At 42.4% G+C, this 16,577-nt stretch overlaps 1 protein-coding gene and 1 pseudogene across 3 annotated transcripts; one reads left to right on the plus strand and one right to left on the minus strand.

The window, feature by feature from the left end:
• Nucleotides 1–5,922: 5,922 nt before the first annotated feature.
• LOC135553074 (FMR1-interacting protein NUFIP2-like) lies at nt 5,923–11,416 on the plus strand (annotated as a pseudogene).
• Nucleotides 11,417–12,110: 694 nt separating this feature from the next.
• On the minus strand, nt 12,111–15,138 carry LOC135553073 (E3 ubiquitin-protein ligase TRIM35-like). Of its 3 annotated transcripts, none has more exons than XM_064985163.1 (6): nt 14,485–15,138; nt 14,168–14,263; nt 13,756–13,986; nt 13,304–13,326; nt 13,104–13,222; nt 12,111–12,897 (listed from the first exon to the last, which is right to left on the minus strand). In XM_064985163.1, exons 1-6 carry the CDS (start codon nt 14,887–14,889, stop codon nt 12,359–12,361), a joined length of 1,413 nt encoding a protein of 470 aa, XP_064841235.1. In that variant the 5' UTR covers nt 14,890–15,138; the 3' UTR covers nt 12,111–12,358. The 3 variants fall into 3 exon arrangements, with proteins under 3 accessions (XP_064841235.1, XP_064841236.1, XP_064841237.1); XM_064985165.1 differs by having other exon boundaries at nt 12,751–12,916; XM_064985164.1 differs by lacking the exon at nt 14,168–14,263.
• Between the last annotated feature and the right edge of the window lie 1,439 nt (nt 15,139–16,577).

The raw sequence follows: 16,577 nt of genomic DNA on the forward strand, positions 1-16,577 counted from the left end.
GGTCTCAGCAGGGCCAGGCAAGACCAGTCTATGACAGAGGTGAGGTGATTTTTTGCAGATACAACACTCTATTCCCTTTGTCCAGCAAACACTGGACAAGCCAGATGCTATTTTAAGACAGTCTGACAAAACTCCAAAGTCGATTTACGCTATTGATGATAATCAATGGATACAGATATGTTAGAATGCTCAGTCATGTTCATATAATCTCACACATAAATAACTGCAGTTTAAGACCATCCATAGAACATACTAAACTTAGCAAAAAAAGAAACGTCCCTTTTTCAGGACCCTGTCGTTTAAAAATCATTCGTAATCCAAATAACTTCACAGATCGTCATTGTAAAGGCTTTAAACACAATGAATGAACCTGCACCAGCGGAACCGGTCATTAAGACACTAACAGCTTACAGACGGTAGGCAATTAAGGACACAGTTATGAAAACTTAGGACACTAAAGAGGCCTTTCTACTGACTCTGAAAAACACCATAAGAAATCTGCATGAACGTGCCTTAGGCATTCTGCAAGGAGCCAAGAGGACTGCAGATGTGGTAAGGGCAATAAATTGCAAGGTCTGTGCTGTGAGACACCTAAGATAGCGCTACAGGAAGACAAGACGGACAGCTGATCGTCTCGCAGTGGCAGACCACGTGTAACAACACCTGCACAGGATCGGTACATCCGAACATCACACCTGCAGGACAGGTACAGGATGGCAACAACAACTGCCCGAGTTACACCAGGAACACACAATCCCTCCATCAGTGCTCAGACTGTCCGCAATAGGCTGAGAGAGGCTGGACTGAGGGCTTGTATGCCTGTTGTAAGGCAGGTCCTCACCAGAGATCACCGGCAACAACGTAGTCTATGGGCACAAACCCACCATCACTGGACCAGACAGGACTGGCAAAAAGTGCTCTTCTTTGACGAGTCTCTGTCTTGTCTCACCAGGGGTGATGGTCAGATTAGCGTTTATCGTCGAAGGAAAGAGCATTACACCGAGGCCTGTACTCTGGAGTGGGATTTATTTGAAGGTGGAGCGTCCGTCATGGTCTGGGGCGGTGTGTCACAGCATCATAGGACTGAGCTTGTTGTCATTGCAGGCAAGCTCAACGCTGTGCGTTACAAGGAAGACATCCTCCTCCCTCATGTGGTACCCTTCCTGCAGGCTCATCCTGACATGACCCTCCAGCATGACAATGCCACCAGCCATACTGCTCATTCGGTTTGTGATTTCCTGCAAGACAGGAATGTCAGTGTTCTGCCATGGCCAGCAAATAACCTGGATCTCAATCCCAATGAGCATGTCTGGGACCTGTTGGATCAGAGGGTGAAGGCTACGGCCATTCCCCCCAGAAATGTTCGGGAACTTGCAGGTGCCTTGGTGGAAGAGTGGGGTAACATCTCCCAGCAAGAACTGGCATATCTGGTGCAGTCCATGAGGAGGAGATGCACTGCAGTACTTAATATAGCTGGTGGCCACACCAGATACAGATACTTTACTTTTGATTTTGACCCCCCTTTGTTCAAGGACACATTATTATATTTATGTTAGTCACATGTCTGTGGAACTTGTTAAGTTTATGTCTCAGTTGTTGAATCTTGTTATGTTCATACACATATTTACACATGTTAAGTTTACTGAAAATAAACGCAGTTGACAGTGAGAGGACGTTTCTTTTTTTGCTGAGTTTATATTCCAATGAAACTGAATATCATTCACTCGGAAATGTTATTATTCTGCTGGAGGTGTAACGCACAAAAGGGGACATATTTGCATATGTGGTCTTGTGAAGGCGGGCTGAATTCTGGTAAAGAGTAAGTTCTTTTATCTCAGCATGTCTAAACATTCTCTCTTCTCCCTGTTTTTGCTTGCTTGAAAATGTTGATACTGGAGACTGTTATCAGAAGAAACTGTGTAACTTAGCATTTATAGTGGCTGATAAATGCATTGCCATTCATTGGTTATCCTCCCACAATGCATGTAATAAATGTCAAGCTATGTACATTATCACTAGATTTGTTTTAAGATTAAGGGTATACTGTGCAACTTTCATAAGGTCTGGATGCCTTATATGGAATATAGTACAAAAAAGGAGTCTGTATTGAGATTTCCCAGGTCAGGGGAGATCAAGGGAGATACACTACCGTTCAAAAGTTTGGGGTCATTTAGAAATGTCCTTGTTTTCCATGAAAACATACATGAAATTAGTTGCAAAATAAGTAGGAAATATAGTCAAGACATTGACAAGGTTATAAATAATTATTTTAAATTTAAATAGTAATTGTGTCCTTCACACTTTTCTTTCGTCAAAGAATCCTCCATTTGCAGCAATTGCAGCCTTGCAGACCTTTGGCATTCTAGTTGTCAATTTGTTGAGGTAATCTGAAGAGATTTCACCCCATGCTTCCTGAAGCACCTCCCACAAGTTGAATTGGCTTAATGGGCACTTCTTATGTACCATACGGTCTAGCTGCACCCACAACAGCTCAATAGGGTGACTGTGCTGGCCACTCCATTATAGACAGAATACCAGAATTCTTCCCTAAATAGTTCTTGCATAGTTTGGAGCTGTGCTTTGGGTCATCGTCCTGTTGTAGGGGGAAATTCGCTCCAATTAAGCGCCGTCCGTGATAGCCTTCCTTCTTCAAGATCCCTTTTACCCTTCACAAATCTCCCACTTTACAACCACCAAAGCACCCCCAGACCATCATATTGGTTTCTCAAATGATTGCCTCGCCTGGTTCACCAACTACTTCTCTGATAGAGTTCAGTGTGTCAAATTGGAGGGTCTGCTGTCCGGACCTCTGACAGTCTCTATGGGGGTGCCACAGGGTTCAATTCTTGGACCGACTCTCTTCTCTGTATACATCAATGATGTCGCTCTTGCTGCTGGTGAGTCTCTGATCCACCTCTACGCAGACAACACCATTCTGTATACTTCTGGCCCTTCTTTGGACACTGTGTTAACAACCCTCCAGGCAAGCTTCAATGCCATACAACTCTCCTTCCGTGGCCTCCAATTGCTCTTAAATACAATGCATGCTCTTCAACCGATCGCTGCCTGTCCAACATCACTACTCTGGACGGCTCTGACTTAGTATACGTGGACAATTACAAATACCTCAGTGTCTGGTTAGACTGTAAACTCTCCTTCCAGACCCACATCAAACATCTCCAATCCAAAGTTAAATCTAGAATTGGCTTCCTATTTCGCAAGAAAACATCCTTCACTCATGCTGCCAAACATACCCTTGTAAAACTGACCATCCTACCAATCCTCGACTTCGGCGATGCCATTTCCAAAATAGCCTCCAATACCCTACTCAACAAATTGGATGCAGTCTATCACAGTGCAATCCGTTTTGTCACCAAAGCCCCATATACTACCCACCATTGCGACCTGTACGCTCTCGTTGGCTGGCCCTCGCTTCATACTCGTCGCCAAACCCACTGGCTCCATGTCATTTACAAGAACCTGCTAGGTAAGTTCCCCCTTATCTCAGCTCGCTGGTCACCATAGCATCACCCACCTGTAGCATGCTCTCCAGCAGGTATATCTCTCTGGTCACCCCCAAAACCAATTCTTTCTTTGGCCGCCTCTCCTTCCAGTTCTCTGCTGCCAATGACTGGAACGAACTACAAAAATCTCTGAAACTGGAAACAATTATCTCCCTCACTAGCTTTAAGCACCAACTGTCAGAGCAGCTCACAGATTACTGCACCTGTACATAGCCCACCTATAATTTAGCCCAAACAACTACCTCTTTCCCTACTGTATTTATTTGATTTATTTTACTCCTTTGCACATTCTTCCACTGCAAATCTACCATTCCAGTGTTTTACTTGCTATATTGTATTTACTTTGCCAACATGGCCTTTTTTTTGCCTTTACCTCCCTTATCTCACCTCATTTGCTCACATCGTATATAGACTTGTTTATACTGTATTATTGACTGTATGTTTGTTTTACTCCATGTGTAACTCTGTGTCGTTGTATGTGTCGAACTGCTTTGCTTTATCTTGGCCAGGTCGCAATTGTAAATGAGAACATGTTCTCAACTTGCCTACCTGGTTAAATAAAGGTGAAATAAAAATCAAATAAATAAAAATATTGCCTCCACCATGGTTGACAGATGGCGTTAAGCACTCCTCCAGCATCTTTTCCTGCATCTCACGAATGTTCTTTGTGATCCGAACACCTCAAACTTAGATTTGTCTGCCCATAACACTTTTTTACCAATCTTCTTCTGTCCAGTGTCTGTGTTCTTTTGCTCATCTTAATCTTTTCTTTTTATTGGCCAGTCTGAGATATGGCTTTTTCTTTGCAACTCTGCCTAGAAGGCCAGCATCCCGGAGTCACCTCTTCACTGTTGATGTTGAGACTGGTGTTGTGCGGGTAGTATTTAATGACGCTGCCAGTTGAGGACTTGTGAGGTGTCTGTTTCTCAAGCTAGACACTCTAATGTACTTGTCCTCTTGCTCAGTTGTACACCGGGGCCACTCCTCCTTTTATTCTGTTTCGAGCCCGTTTGTGTAATCGAACCCACAAATGCTGATGCTCCAGATACTCAGCTCGTCTAAAGGAGGCCAGTTGTATTGCTTCTTTAATCAGCCCCACAGGTGTCAGCTGTGCTAACAAAAGGGTTTTCTAATGATCAATTAGCCTTTTAAATTATAAACTTGGATTAGCTAACACAACGTGCCATTGGTACACAAGAGTGATGGTTGCTGATTATGGGCCTCTGTACGCCTATGTAGATATTCCATAAAAAATCGGCCGTTTTCAGCTACAATAGCCATTTACAACATTAACAATGTCTAAACTGTATTTCTGATCAAATTTATGTTATTTTAATGGACAAACAAATAATTTTCTTTCATAAACAAGGACATTTCTAAGTGACCCCAAACTTTTTAACGGTAGTGTACCTATTTAGGCAATCCCTAGCCGCTGGGCTGCTCAGTCCTGGTCCTGGGGGTCTGCTGTCCTGTGTGGTCACTCTGGCCTTGGCCTAACACACCTGAAACCAATAATGAATGTTTCACCAAGATCCTAAAGCTGAGTGGGGTGTGTTTGGGTTGGGGCACTACAGGGCCCTGGACCACTAGGGGCAAGTAAAACGATCTCTACAGTACTACAGTACTATTGGTCATATGATATGAATTATATGGAGGGTGTACTATTTCTGTGTGTTTTCATTCAACTTTTGTTTCCCATACCTTGGAAAGGAACTTGTGTTGTGAGAGAGTTCAGTTATTGACTAAACTGGTGGGGGTCAGGCGTGTAGGTGGCTCGGATTGGCTGGGCGGTCTGGCTGAAATTTGATATATTTATAATATATCTTGTTGTTCTTTATAATGTTGAAATAATGGTTCCAACCCCAATATCACACACTCACAAACTGAAATTATACCTACTGAAGTCACACTTGTGTACATTGTACAATCAATGAGTGATTGAGAGAGCATCAACTATTACATGCATTTGTCCGTGTCCACTGTATACATGAATCGCAGCAAAGTTGGTTCCTGTTTCAGTCACGTTCGCGTGGGTCAAACAAAAACATCCTAATGATTGAATGGCAATGGAGCCTCCCACAATGCAGGCAATGGCTGTAGAATTAAGTTGGTAAAGAAAAACTGTAAAAACTTGCAGTCAAAACTCAATGTTTTTTACAACACAATTTTTGTAACAAAAAATGTATGCGCAAGCCGGACAATTGTTAAACCCCATAATGCAACACACTGAAAGGTCACCGACTTCATACAAATGATCCGCTTGTACACGCCCAAACGTAGCTCAGAAATGAAGTCATGGGCGTTGATTGGGAATGTTTTGGCTATGCTACTGGCTAGCTAGCTAGTTTAACAGGGGAAGCAGCCTTCGTGGATTTGCATTTAATTTGCACTTTAATGGAGGACCGATGGATGGTTATCTGAGGGATGTTTGAAGCACGTAGACGAGAGTCACCCCGGTCCACCGAACGCATGGGTAGAAAATGATCAACAGCACCAGTACGAGGAAGCGCAGACGGAGAAAACGGGTCCGAATGTCCCTACATAATCTACTACAGTACTGTAGCAACAAACTTTTGAGCCGTCAATAGCCAGCTTGCAGCTAGCTAACTATTATATAAAACATGAGCTAGCCCGTTGGCTAATTATTATTATTTTTTTTTAGAGAACGTTGTTAGTGAGTGTTTAGTTAGTTATCTAGATTGGTACGGTTAACTAAATTAGTGAACGTTGGCTAGCTAACGACAGTTCGCTGGACATTGACCTTGTGCACCGTCTAATAACCGGACAGCTAACGTAGTTAACTAGCTAACGTTAGTTAGCAGCATTGTAAGCCAGAAATGATTTAAGAAATGTGCCAGCGAACAAATCCGACGTAATTACCTGATACTAACGTTAGTCAGCTGAGTGTCACTTTTGCTAATGTTAGCCTTTGCGAATGTAGATAATGAGTTATCTAACGTCATTGCAACACGAACCGGCTTCTCTGGAATGTTCCGTTAACATTTGCTAATTAAGTAACATTGGCAATTTATTATTAGCTAGCTACGGTAAACAGTAACTTTTTCCTACGTTCATGTAATTGTAAGAGTTATAGTCTGGGTGTTGACATCAATGGTAAATGTGTTTGATCAGATGTTTTTCAAGTCTATCGTAGCTAGCTAATAGCTATCGTTATTTTGGGGCCTGTTGCTCTTGTCACTTGATCTTCTCTGGCATCATTGGCACAGCCAGTAGATCCGACCCACTTGCTTACAGCTGTACTATGTTTATGGTCGGACGGTATTCCTGTGTATATTAAGACCCCAATGAGCCGCTGAAGATATAGCTCAGAAAACGTACCTCAATCCAGGGATGCATTGTACTCAGAATTGTCCCATTATCCCAACTGTTCCAAGAGAAGATTGAATGACTGCTACTAAACTAGCTGTTGTTCAATCTTCTTGGTGTAGCAGTTGGGATAATGCGACTTTGGAGTACAAAGCATTTTTCATCCTTAGATTGAGGTAAGGTTTCCTAATATACAGAGGAATGCTGTCTGACCCTAGTGCCGCTGTAAGCAAGATCAGATCTGCTGGCTAGTATTGGCAATGACATGTATCAAGACATGTGAGCGGGCTTGACTTTCTTTCAAATGTATTCATGTTGTTTTTTTTAACTCATTCACTAACACTTTCAATATCAGATTTTGAATTGTCTGCAGGAAATGTGGCATCAGAGTTTACCCGTACGACTTCATTGGATAGCCTGTATTGTTGTGGACATAGACAAAACAGGCGTATTCTTTTGGGTGAAGATAGTTTAACAAATGTAGGTCTACTCTATGCAAGTACAGTATATTTGATTGTTATTGTGTATTTTCTTGTCATGTCTTCAGGTAATGGAAAAATAAATGGAAGCCCATTGGAGAGAGAACACCCCTTCTGTTCCTGTGGATGTCCTTCATTACTCAAGCAGCAAACAACTTGAAACCCAAACCTCCCTGGAAGCTCCTCGCCACTCACACAAAAGGCAGTAGCAATAGCCATTTTAAGAACAGTATGAATTGCAAAAATGACATGCCTTCAGAGTTGAAAACACATGATGGCAAGAGCGAGTCCATTGCTTTAACAAATGGCGTTGTGCTCCTCAAACCTGACCTGTATGCTAACGGCTACCCCAGCATGCCTGGACCAGACAGCGGTGGCAGTGGTTCTGAGAGTGGATACATCACTCCCAAGAAACGCTGGGCTCAGCGGAGTGCAATGGCAGAGGACAGTGTGACTGCTCGGCAGGAGAAGGCTACGCTTCAGGCAGTTATGGTCACTAACAAACATGACACGGAGCCTCACACTCCAGAGGCTGCCGATACAGCAGCAGGCTCACAGTCTCCCATTTCCATTCCAAGTGTCCCACCTGTGGCTCAGGTTGGTGAACTACACTGTAACAACTCTGACGGCAAGCCTGTTGCAGGCTCTGTTAAAAAGCTGGAAGACAGACTAAGCAAAGATATGTTTATCTCCACAAAAAACGATTCATGGACCCTCTTTAAACCACCCCCCGTCTTTCCTGTGGACAATAGTAGTGCCAAAACAGTGCCCAAGGTCAGTTATGCAAGTAAAGTGAAAGAGAATCTAAACAAAGCAGGTGACACCTCCCCTCCCCAGTCCCAGGTGCCCACCAGACTCTCCCAAGTCCCCATGTCTGCTGTCAAAACCATCACCTCCCCTAGCTTCACCAATGGACTCCTATCTGGAGAGGGGAATAGCTGCCCCCTCCCTGCGCCACTTTTCACCACTAATGTTTGCACTGGAGCAATGCATGTCTCCCTTCCCCGCAAGTGGGAGAACGAATCATCCTTGTCCAGCAACGGCACTAATATGTCGGGCACCTCCTCTGTTACTACCAGAGAACTGAGAAAGTCCAGTCTCCTTGTTTACCCCCTGGCCACTTCAAATATGCAACCAGCCCTCCCCAGCGCCCACCAAGTGGACTCACCTGCCTCTAAGACAAATCCCAAAGCTCTGGTGGACATTTTCCAGAACCAGTGGGGGCTGTCGTTCATCAACGAGCCCAGTGCAGGGCCCGAGGTGTGGCCGGCAGTGGGGAAACCAGCCTTGAAAGGCCAGATCGTGGAGATCACCTTTCAGGGAGGTGGCCCTACAGCTTTGCCTCTGCAGGTCTCTGCCACCTCCTCTCTGAGTCCTGACAAGCCCCTCTTCCCAAGAGCTTACAAGCAGGACAAACAAACTATGTCCCAAGTCCATAGCAGTGTTGGGAAATCAGACCCTCACTTGGCTCCTGGCCCTGATGCTGCACTGGGAGGCCAAGCCCCTTGCACAGACACTCTCATTGGTGAGGCTGGGAGTAGATGTGCCGTAGTGTCCTCTTCTAAGGACCCTGGTGCTGAGTTGCCTCTTGCCTCCCCTGCTCATCCTCATGCTCTGGTGAAGGAGCACGGCCATCACAAGGGTTGTGACTCAAGATCTTGGGGGGCGTTCGATCTAAAAGCTGCTGTTATCTATCACACTAAAGGTAGGTAGCTGTTGCCTCTGATCATTCAAAGTTAAACAATTGTCCTGCTATGGCTGGTCCTTAGAACAGAAAGAGAATGGTGCATGTATAACTACTGTATTATCAATCTCTCACACTGTACTAAACATTGTTTTTATATTTTTACAGAGATTGAATATATTCAGAATTTACAAAAACAAGGTAAGCTTGTAATTCCTGCTGTATGATTGTGGAGAGATTTTCAAGAACCCGAAAAGCCTGATTGGTATAGTATGTCTGAGCTAAGCAAATCTGACGTGTCCTACTTCCCTCCGTCTAGATTCAAAAGGAGTTGTGTTCTATGAGCAGTCCAAGGATGGGCCTGTCAAGTCATGACTGAGTGCTACGCCCTCTCCTGGCCGCTGCCTCATGAATTGGTTCCCTCTCCTTTCTGAGACTCATGTGCAGGACTAACTTGATGTGCGCAGCTTGTGCTGTAGAGAGGAGGGGGGTCAGGCACAGTATAGCAGCGACAGAGACCACAATGAGCCTCTTACAGGGATGCTGTCATTCGGGAGATTACAGGTTGGTTGAACAGTGGGGGAACAAAACTGTTTGACAGGAAACGTGTCAGCAAGAGTGACTCATACATTTCGCCCTCAATTCCCATGTTCAGAGCGAGGCTTGTTGAGGACATTAAGTGACGTGGGATGCTCAGACAGTCACCACCTCGGCATTCCCGCCACATCTTTGGAATCACAGGATACTCTCACTGTCTTGGAAGATGAAACATTTTGATTTCTTTAGGAATTCAAAATGTTCATATTTGACCTTTAAGTTATCACAGGTGCGTAATTCTGAATTCAGACTGAATTAAATGGGAAAGGTTTGAACGTTTTAGAATGGTTGCCTTCTAGATGTGTAAACAGTGTGCTGCAAGGTGAAAACAAGTTGGGGTTTTCTGCTTGTATTCTAGGTTAAATGCAAGCAACCAAATATCATGGGGAAGGCCTTTGTAAGCCCCTGCAAAACATATATATTTTTGGGACTTTTGGTTCACATGTTATTTTTCCCTTAACAGAATTACACTAATTTGAAATCCCAGGTCATTGGGTGGGTAGATAGATGGAACTTCAAATTATGAGAATATGCATCCCTCTCCCATTGAGGCCTAGGTCTGTACTGGTTCAAAGTTGTGTTTAAATTCTTTGGGCTCTGTTAATACCGGACTGTTTTTTTGGGATGTTTTTCTCAGGATGTGTGGTGGTGGTTACCGACACTGTGCAGAGGCTATACTTTTTCATTTTTATATTTTCTGTTAATCATCCAGTTTATAAATCCAGGTTATTCTTAACATGCTACATCTACGTACCATCTCAATGCTCCAATGAGTGCCCCATATTTGTGTACATTTTCTTTTAACATTTAGTTTTTGAAGTTCTAGGGAGTCTTTCTCATTGGATTTTGCACAGGATTGGCACTTAGGCAGTGACCACTGTAGGAACTCTCTAGAGATTCATACAGGGCAGTATTTTAACCAGAACTATGCAAATGTTCGTGTTACAAATCTCCTATTGACATCAATGCAGGATTTAGCGTAAATTTAGGACCGATTTCTCAAGTCTGTTTCACCTTCAGAGAATTGTTAGTATTTCTTATTCATAGGGAAAGGAACAGTCCTTTCTGAGACTGTTAGTTGAGTTTTCCCTCTGAGTCCCCATACGTGAATGTAAGCAGCCTACATTATGATAACTGATCACCACTTTAAATGTAGATTTATCGATTTTAATTAGTCAAATTTAGTTAACTAAATTAAATCTCTATACCAGCCAACTCTTTGGCCCCTAACAATTACAGCACCTTTAAGTAGGACAATCTGTTTGATGTAATATAGTTATTGACAAAGTTTTGTCCATGTTAATAATCAACCATGCCAAACTAAGCCAGAATACATCTTTGAACAGTCTGTCTATCCTTGGGTTTTAAATTAGATCTTTACTCTTAATTTCACTTCTGGGGATTGTCAGGCTGCGATCAGTTTGAGAATTATAACTAACTTTTAGGTTAGTATCTCAGACTGGGTCACGCTTTTTAGGTCAGTGTTTTAATTGTCAGGGTTAATGTGAAAATATAAGTCTGTATTTGACTGAATGGTTAATTTATGGCATCTTAATTCCTTTAGTTTGTGTCCCTCTGAAATCGCAATTCAAATAGAAAGAAATTGAATAGCTCTGACGTTTGCATTTGGTACAAACATTATACTACAGTACAGTGTATTTAGAAGTTGTGCCATGTTGTCGACTGTTCATACTGTCATGTATTAAGTTACGTTAATTGTTGCTCAATTTTCTTTTCCTGCTGTAGTTATGCTAAGGATTAACAAGTTGTCAGTTTCTAAATCTATTAAATGTGATTAGCTGAAACTTCCTGTATTCTTGTTATTTTAAATGACTTACGGCTACACACTCAAGTCTATTTACAATAACTACCCTTTAAATGAAATCGGGCCCATTAATTTCCATATGAGTTGTTTTTCCTCGTCTCAAGATCTGAGGATGAATGGATTAAGAGAGACTCGCACAAAGCCAGGAAGGTATAGAGCAGGGGTATTCAACTCTTACCAACTCTGGACCTTGAAGCCAGTTCCACAGCAGTTTCAACGGTGGAACTGGTGTTGAGGTTGAGTGGTATAGAGTAATATTAGTGGATCTAACAGTTTCTAAACATGTTGTGCATGTTCCACTACAGTGGTTAGACAAGGATGTTTGAGTCATAGCTCATCACCCCCCTTTACCAATGGCATGAGTGTGTCAGTGAGAAAGAGGACAGACATCTGAAAATGGAGGTACTTTAACAGAGACCAGTTCTGTTCTCTTGCTGATGTGATGTTTGGAGACTAACATACTGGAAATTGTGAAATTTAACAGGAGATAAGGGAAACACAATTTGTTTCACATTGTATTAATAAAACCTAGTTGACATTTGTATGCAGTTAGACATGCTTTTGGTAAGGAAGTAAAATATAGTTTACTGATAATGAAGATCAATATCATAGATGCGACTGACCAGACAGAGCAAGAATAGATTTACCATACACACAGCATTCTGACAATAGAAAAACATCCACAGCAATCAACATGCTTTTACTGGATCAATCAATACAAAATATCAACATTAGGCTACATAAAGAGTGATACATAAACAATTTGATTGGTTCACCTGTTGATAAGACCAGGGTCAGAATCCATTGTTCTAGAACCGAGTGTGTCAAAGATAGTGGAGAAAAGACCAATGCACACCTCTCCAACACTAAGGACTATGAGTAGAGTGCTAAGAATCAGTGTTGTGGCAGTTAAACTATTACATCAGTTTGTGCTGTGTTTAACTGTTGTCACGCTGGTCTTCACTGGTAAGATTCTCAATGTTTTATCATGACGAAATATAGGGTAGACTGTCTTTGTGAAGGTGTGTGTAATTGTGTGTATGTGTGTGTTTTTATCAAGGTCAAAGAATGACAGTTTTCCCTTGGCCCAGTCCAGATGCACTCTCATCTTTTGGGGAAAGTGATCTACTGTGAGGTGATGAAGATTTGGCTGTGGGGACATTTCTAGGTATACACCACAAGTAGTCCAAACACCCCAGGATTCATTTGGCATACCGCTACAATTATTAGGCCTGTTGGCATGCATAGTGGTCACACCTACAGCCCAATATTGACCATCCAAATTCTCAATATCCCAGCTGTGTGTTCCTGAGTTAAAACCCTCAGAGCCTAGAACACATCCATCAATCCTCTCTGGGTTGTCAGGAAGCTGTAGTGCTCTATCAGCATCCCTTAAGCTGGTCAAGTCCTCAGACAGAATGAGATGTGTGCCTGCAGTATTGGGATCCAGGATTACAGGAGCTGATGAGAGATTTTAACTCTGGAAATTACCCACAAGTTTAATTGAGACTAACATCTAAATATGAGCATTGCAATAGAAAGAATATTGTTTTTATTATTATTCAGAACACTACTGGATTTCATCTGAATTTGCCTTTTACAGATACTGTTCTAGGACTAAGAACAAGGCGCAGACTAAAACCTTTTTGTTGCTGTAAAACACTCACTGTAATGAACAATCCCTTGCATCTTCACCCAGACTCTGAACTGCAGGTTGCCCAGGTGTTTGGCCACTTCTATGAGCGCTCCGGAAACCCTCTCTGCATCTGGCAGTGGGTGCTGGGCTCTGGAAGAATGTTTAGTGTTCAATACTGCTCTGATGATGGGTTCTGAACCACAGAGGAGATACAGGATTAAGATTACTTACCTTTTCACAGAGGCCTTGTAGTTCTGAAGAGGAACAAGAAAGCAGGTGAGATGCAAATCAGTGTTACCAATAAAATAAACCGTAAATAATACTGTAGAGAACGGCAGGGAAGCAAACTCAGGTCACCGGCGTGAAAGGCACCTATGCATTCCTACTTGGTAGGAATTGTAAATTGGCTCATATAGTGAGGATTGCTATATTGCCCCCTCCAAACAGGAAGGAACATGCATTGACTACTTAGTCCCCTCACACATTCTGGGCTGTGCATTCCCACTTCTGACACCAATGTAGTGAATGGGGGCGCAGAGAAGTGAACCCGGGTCTCTGACATGAAAGGCAAACTCTACACATTGCACCAATAGGGTTAACCCACTTGGTGGGAATTGTATTGTGGCTCATATAGGAAGGATTGCTACAATATCCAATATCGACTCATAAAATCAGCTGTTTACCTGCAAGAATGAGACGTCTTCAACTCTCAGCTGTTGTTCGATGGCTTTGATTGTGTCTGAAAGTGATGATATTTTTCTGTTCATCTCTGTTATCTTGTTCTTCATCCCGTGACTCTTCCGCACCACTTCCATCCTCACTGCATCTATCCTGGCGGCCTCTTCCTCTCGCAGAAACTGGTACAGCTTTTTAAACTGCTCCTTAATCTGCCTCTCTGTGTACTGGGCTTGGATCTGGAGACAGTGAGAGGAAAATCTAAGACATACTGTATCCCCCCACCGCTGACGGCATCCAATCAAAATGGCTTCACCTCAGTCTTCTGTTACAGTATGATGATGATGATCTAGAACTGAGTTGACAACAAACTAGCCAAAATGAGTACAATGTTGTTGCATCAATACTGACATTTCATACCGTGATATGTTTTGCTGTTTTAGAACAGGTGAGTTTGATTTCATTAAGAAGCCTCAGTTTATCTTTTAGGGGGTTCAATACAGTCTTGAGTTTCACCTGAAATTAAACATAGGATTCACAAACGTGTTACTCTGTGAAATTGCTGTGTAGGAAAGACATTTGGTTAAGAGTAAAAAAACAGATTTCACAAGCTGTATCTTAGCACCACTATTGTAAAGTACCACAAAATAGTGCTACATGTTAAAAAATAATCCAAATAGAAACAACTACTACAAACTATTGCACGGTATTTTTTTGCCACTACCAAATAATCCTACCTTATGTTCCTGTACAGCTTCCGGTATGGGGATGCAGTCATGCTTTTTATGTTTCCTTGAATCACGACAAACCACACAAATGGGCTCTTGATCCTCCATACAGAAGAGCTTGAGTTTCTCACCATGCAGACTGCAGAGAACCTCAGACCCGTCTGAAACGGTCTGACTCCTTTCCTTTAAGACAGCCTCACACAGGTTCTTTAGAGCCCGGTTACAGAGTGGATTACCCATTGAAAATACTTCCCTACAAACGGGACATTCCTGAAATCCTCTCAGTCTCCAGTACTCCTGTAGACATGCTTTACAGAAGCTGTGGCTACATGATAGGAGGACAGGATCACTGAAGATGTTTAAGCACACAGGACAGGAGAGATCGTCTTCTGGGAGAGACCGTCGGGAGGCCATTTTCTCAGTCACACTCGTAATGCCCCACTGTTAGGATTCAGTTAACTTTCACTTTGAAAGACTCACCGTTGTTTGGTAGCAGGCATCTACTATAAGACTATAAACTAAAGGATGTCCTCATTTCCTCCAGTAAGTGATCTGAAAGGTCCTGTATCATGTACATTGCCCTTTGTTGTACAAAACAGGCAAATAAATATAGTTCTGTCAAAGAGTGCTGTGTTTACTTCCTGTCAAAAAGCCTTCCTGCATTCTGTGTATTACATGTGTATGAGGGGTGGAGCTTCGCAGCTACACACACGTACGCAAAAGTCTGTACATCATATATCATAGCAAAGAAACTAATTTGTTAATGTTTCTTGCTTCAATTATTGTGAAGAGGGGCTGACTACCCCCTAAATTATGTTAGTGGTAGATGTTGAGGGTTTGTGTGTGAAGGCCTCAAGTTCCTTGTTTATTTCCAAGTTAACCACTGGAGGGCAGCCAATGTTTCACAGAGCTTGTGTTTTGAAGACACACTGCCCTTTAAAATGAATAATTTACCTTATAGCGCTTTTTGTGTACAATAACTTAATTCATTCAAATCATCTGGAAAGGAATCTATGAATGAAAATACAACTTTTTTTCTCTAGAGCAGTTTTTTATTTTTGCATCATGTAATTTTAGCAATTTGATTGGAGGTTAGGTTGTTCAGAGGTCAATTGTTTTTGTTTTAATTGCAGGATGTCAACTACATCTATTGTCTCAGGGTTGTCCCATTGTCTCCCTATTACCACCGTCAGATGGACAGAGGGTCTTTACCATGTTTCTGTGTGGGAAGAGGACAAGGTCCTGGCCCTTTAACCTGGACCACCGTGTAAGTGTTTGAGGCCATAATGACTACTGTGTGTAATTATGGTGTGAGGCAGGCTGGCATGGGACTTACAAAGCATCCCCCTACTCTTGTCATGTTGAGGGTGGAGGATTTGTGAAAATATCTATTTCATATTTATTTATGTTATCCTTTTTCCCAAGTAGGCATGTCTGTATTGCATGTAGAAGCAGTGTTACGGTGTACATCTTTCATTTGTAGAAACAATAAAACAATAAAATATCATTCCTCAAACCATTGTCATAACAATAATATTTATACATTATGAATATTTATCATACAGTAGATTAAGCTCTGAACACAGAACTGTCACTAAATGGTTGATCCTATTAATTGTGAACATGAATATTTGTGAGCCTTAATTGCCTCAACTTCTGATAAAATATAACTTGGTTTCTGACTTTCTCAAAGCCTCTATGCTCAATGTGCTGTTTTGTGGCCAGTGCCTTTACACATGGATAGGGGCAGAGAGGGTAAGATTCCTGCACCACTACAGGGGTAAACTACAGGACTTGTCTCGTGATCAGATCAGAGAATCTTACTGTAGTCCCGACAAAGAAGCTTTTGCCATGGTGTCAGTGAAGGCATAACTTATCACTTATCAGGGTTCTAATATTGTCCATGAGTGGAAAGCTGCAGGGTTTGAATTGTAGAGCGCTTGAATGAATAATGCTAGACCGAGGGATGTGCAATGCTAGAACATAGCTGCTGTAGGCCAGTTTACCTTGAGCGTGGCACTTCACTTAGAACAGTACACCAGTGGGACGCTAGTGATTTAACTCTCCGTGTGTATTGATGACAGACTCTCATGTGTGGAAGA

The sequence above is a fragment of the Oncorhynchus masou genome, chromosome 13, assembly GCF_036934945.1.
Source record: "Oncorhynchus masou masou isolate Uvic2021 chromosome 13, UVic_Omas_1.1, whole genome shotgun sequence".
Taxonomy (NCBI): Eukaryota; Metazoa; Chordata; class Actinopteri; order Salmoniformes; family Salmonidae; genus Oncorhynchus; species Oncorhynchus masou.

What these genes read in the sequence shown, in the direction of transcription:
- LOC135553073 (XM_064985163.1), bottom strand. Translation starts at nt 14,889, where the DNA reads ATGGCCTCCCGACGGTCTCTCCCAGAAGACGATCTCTCCTGTCCTGTG. An exon ending in AAACAGCAAAACATATCACG is followed by an intron (nt 13,987 to 14,167) that starts GTATGAAATGTC and finishes CACTGTCTCCAG; the next exon opens with ATCCAAGCCCAGTACACAGA. An exon ending in TACAAGGCCTCTGTGAAAAG is followed by an intron (nt 13,223 to 13,303) that starts GTAAGTAATCTT and finishes ACATTCTTCCAG; the next exon opens with AGCCCAGCACCCACTGCCAG.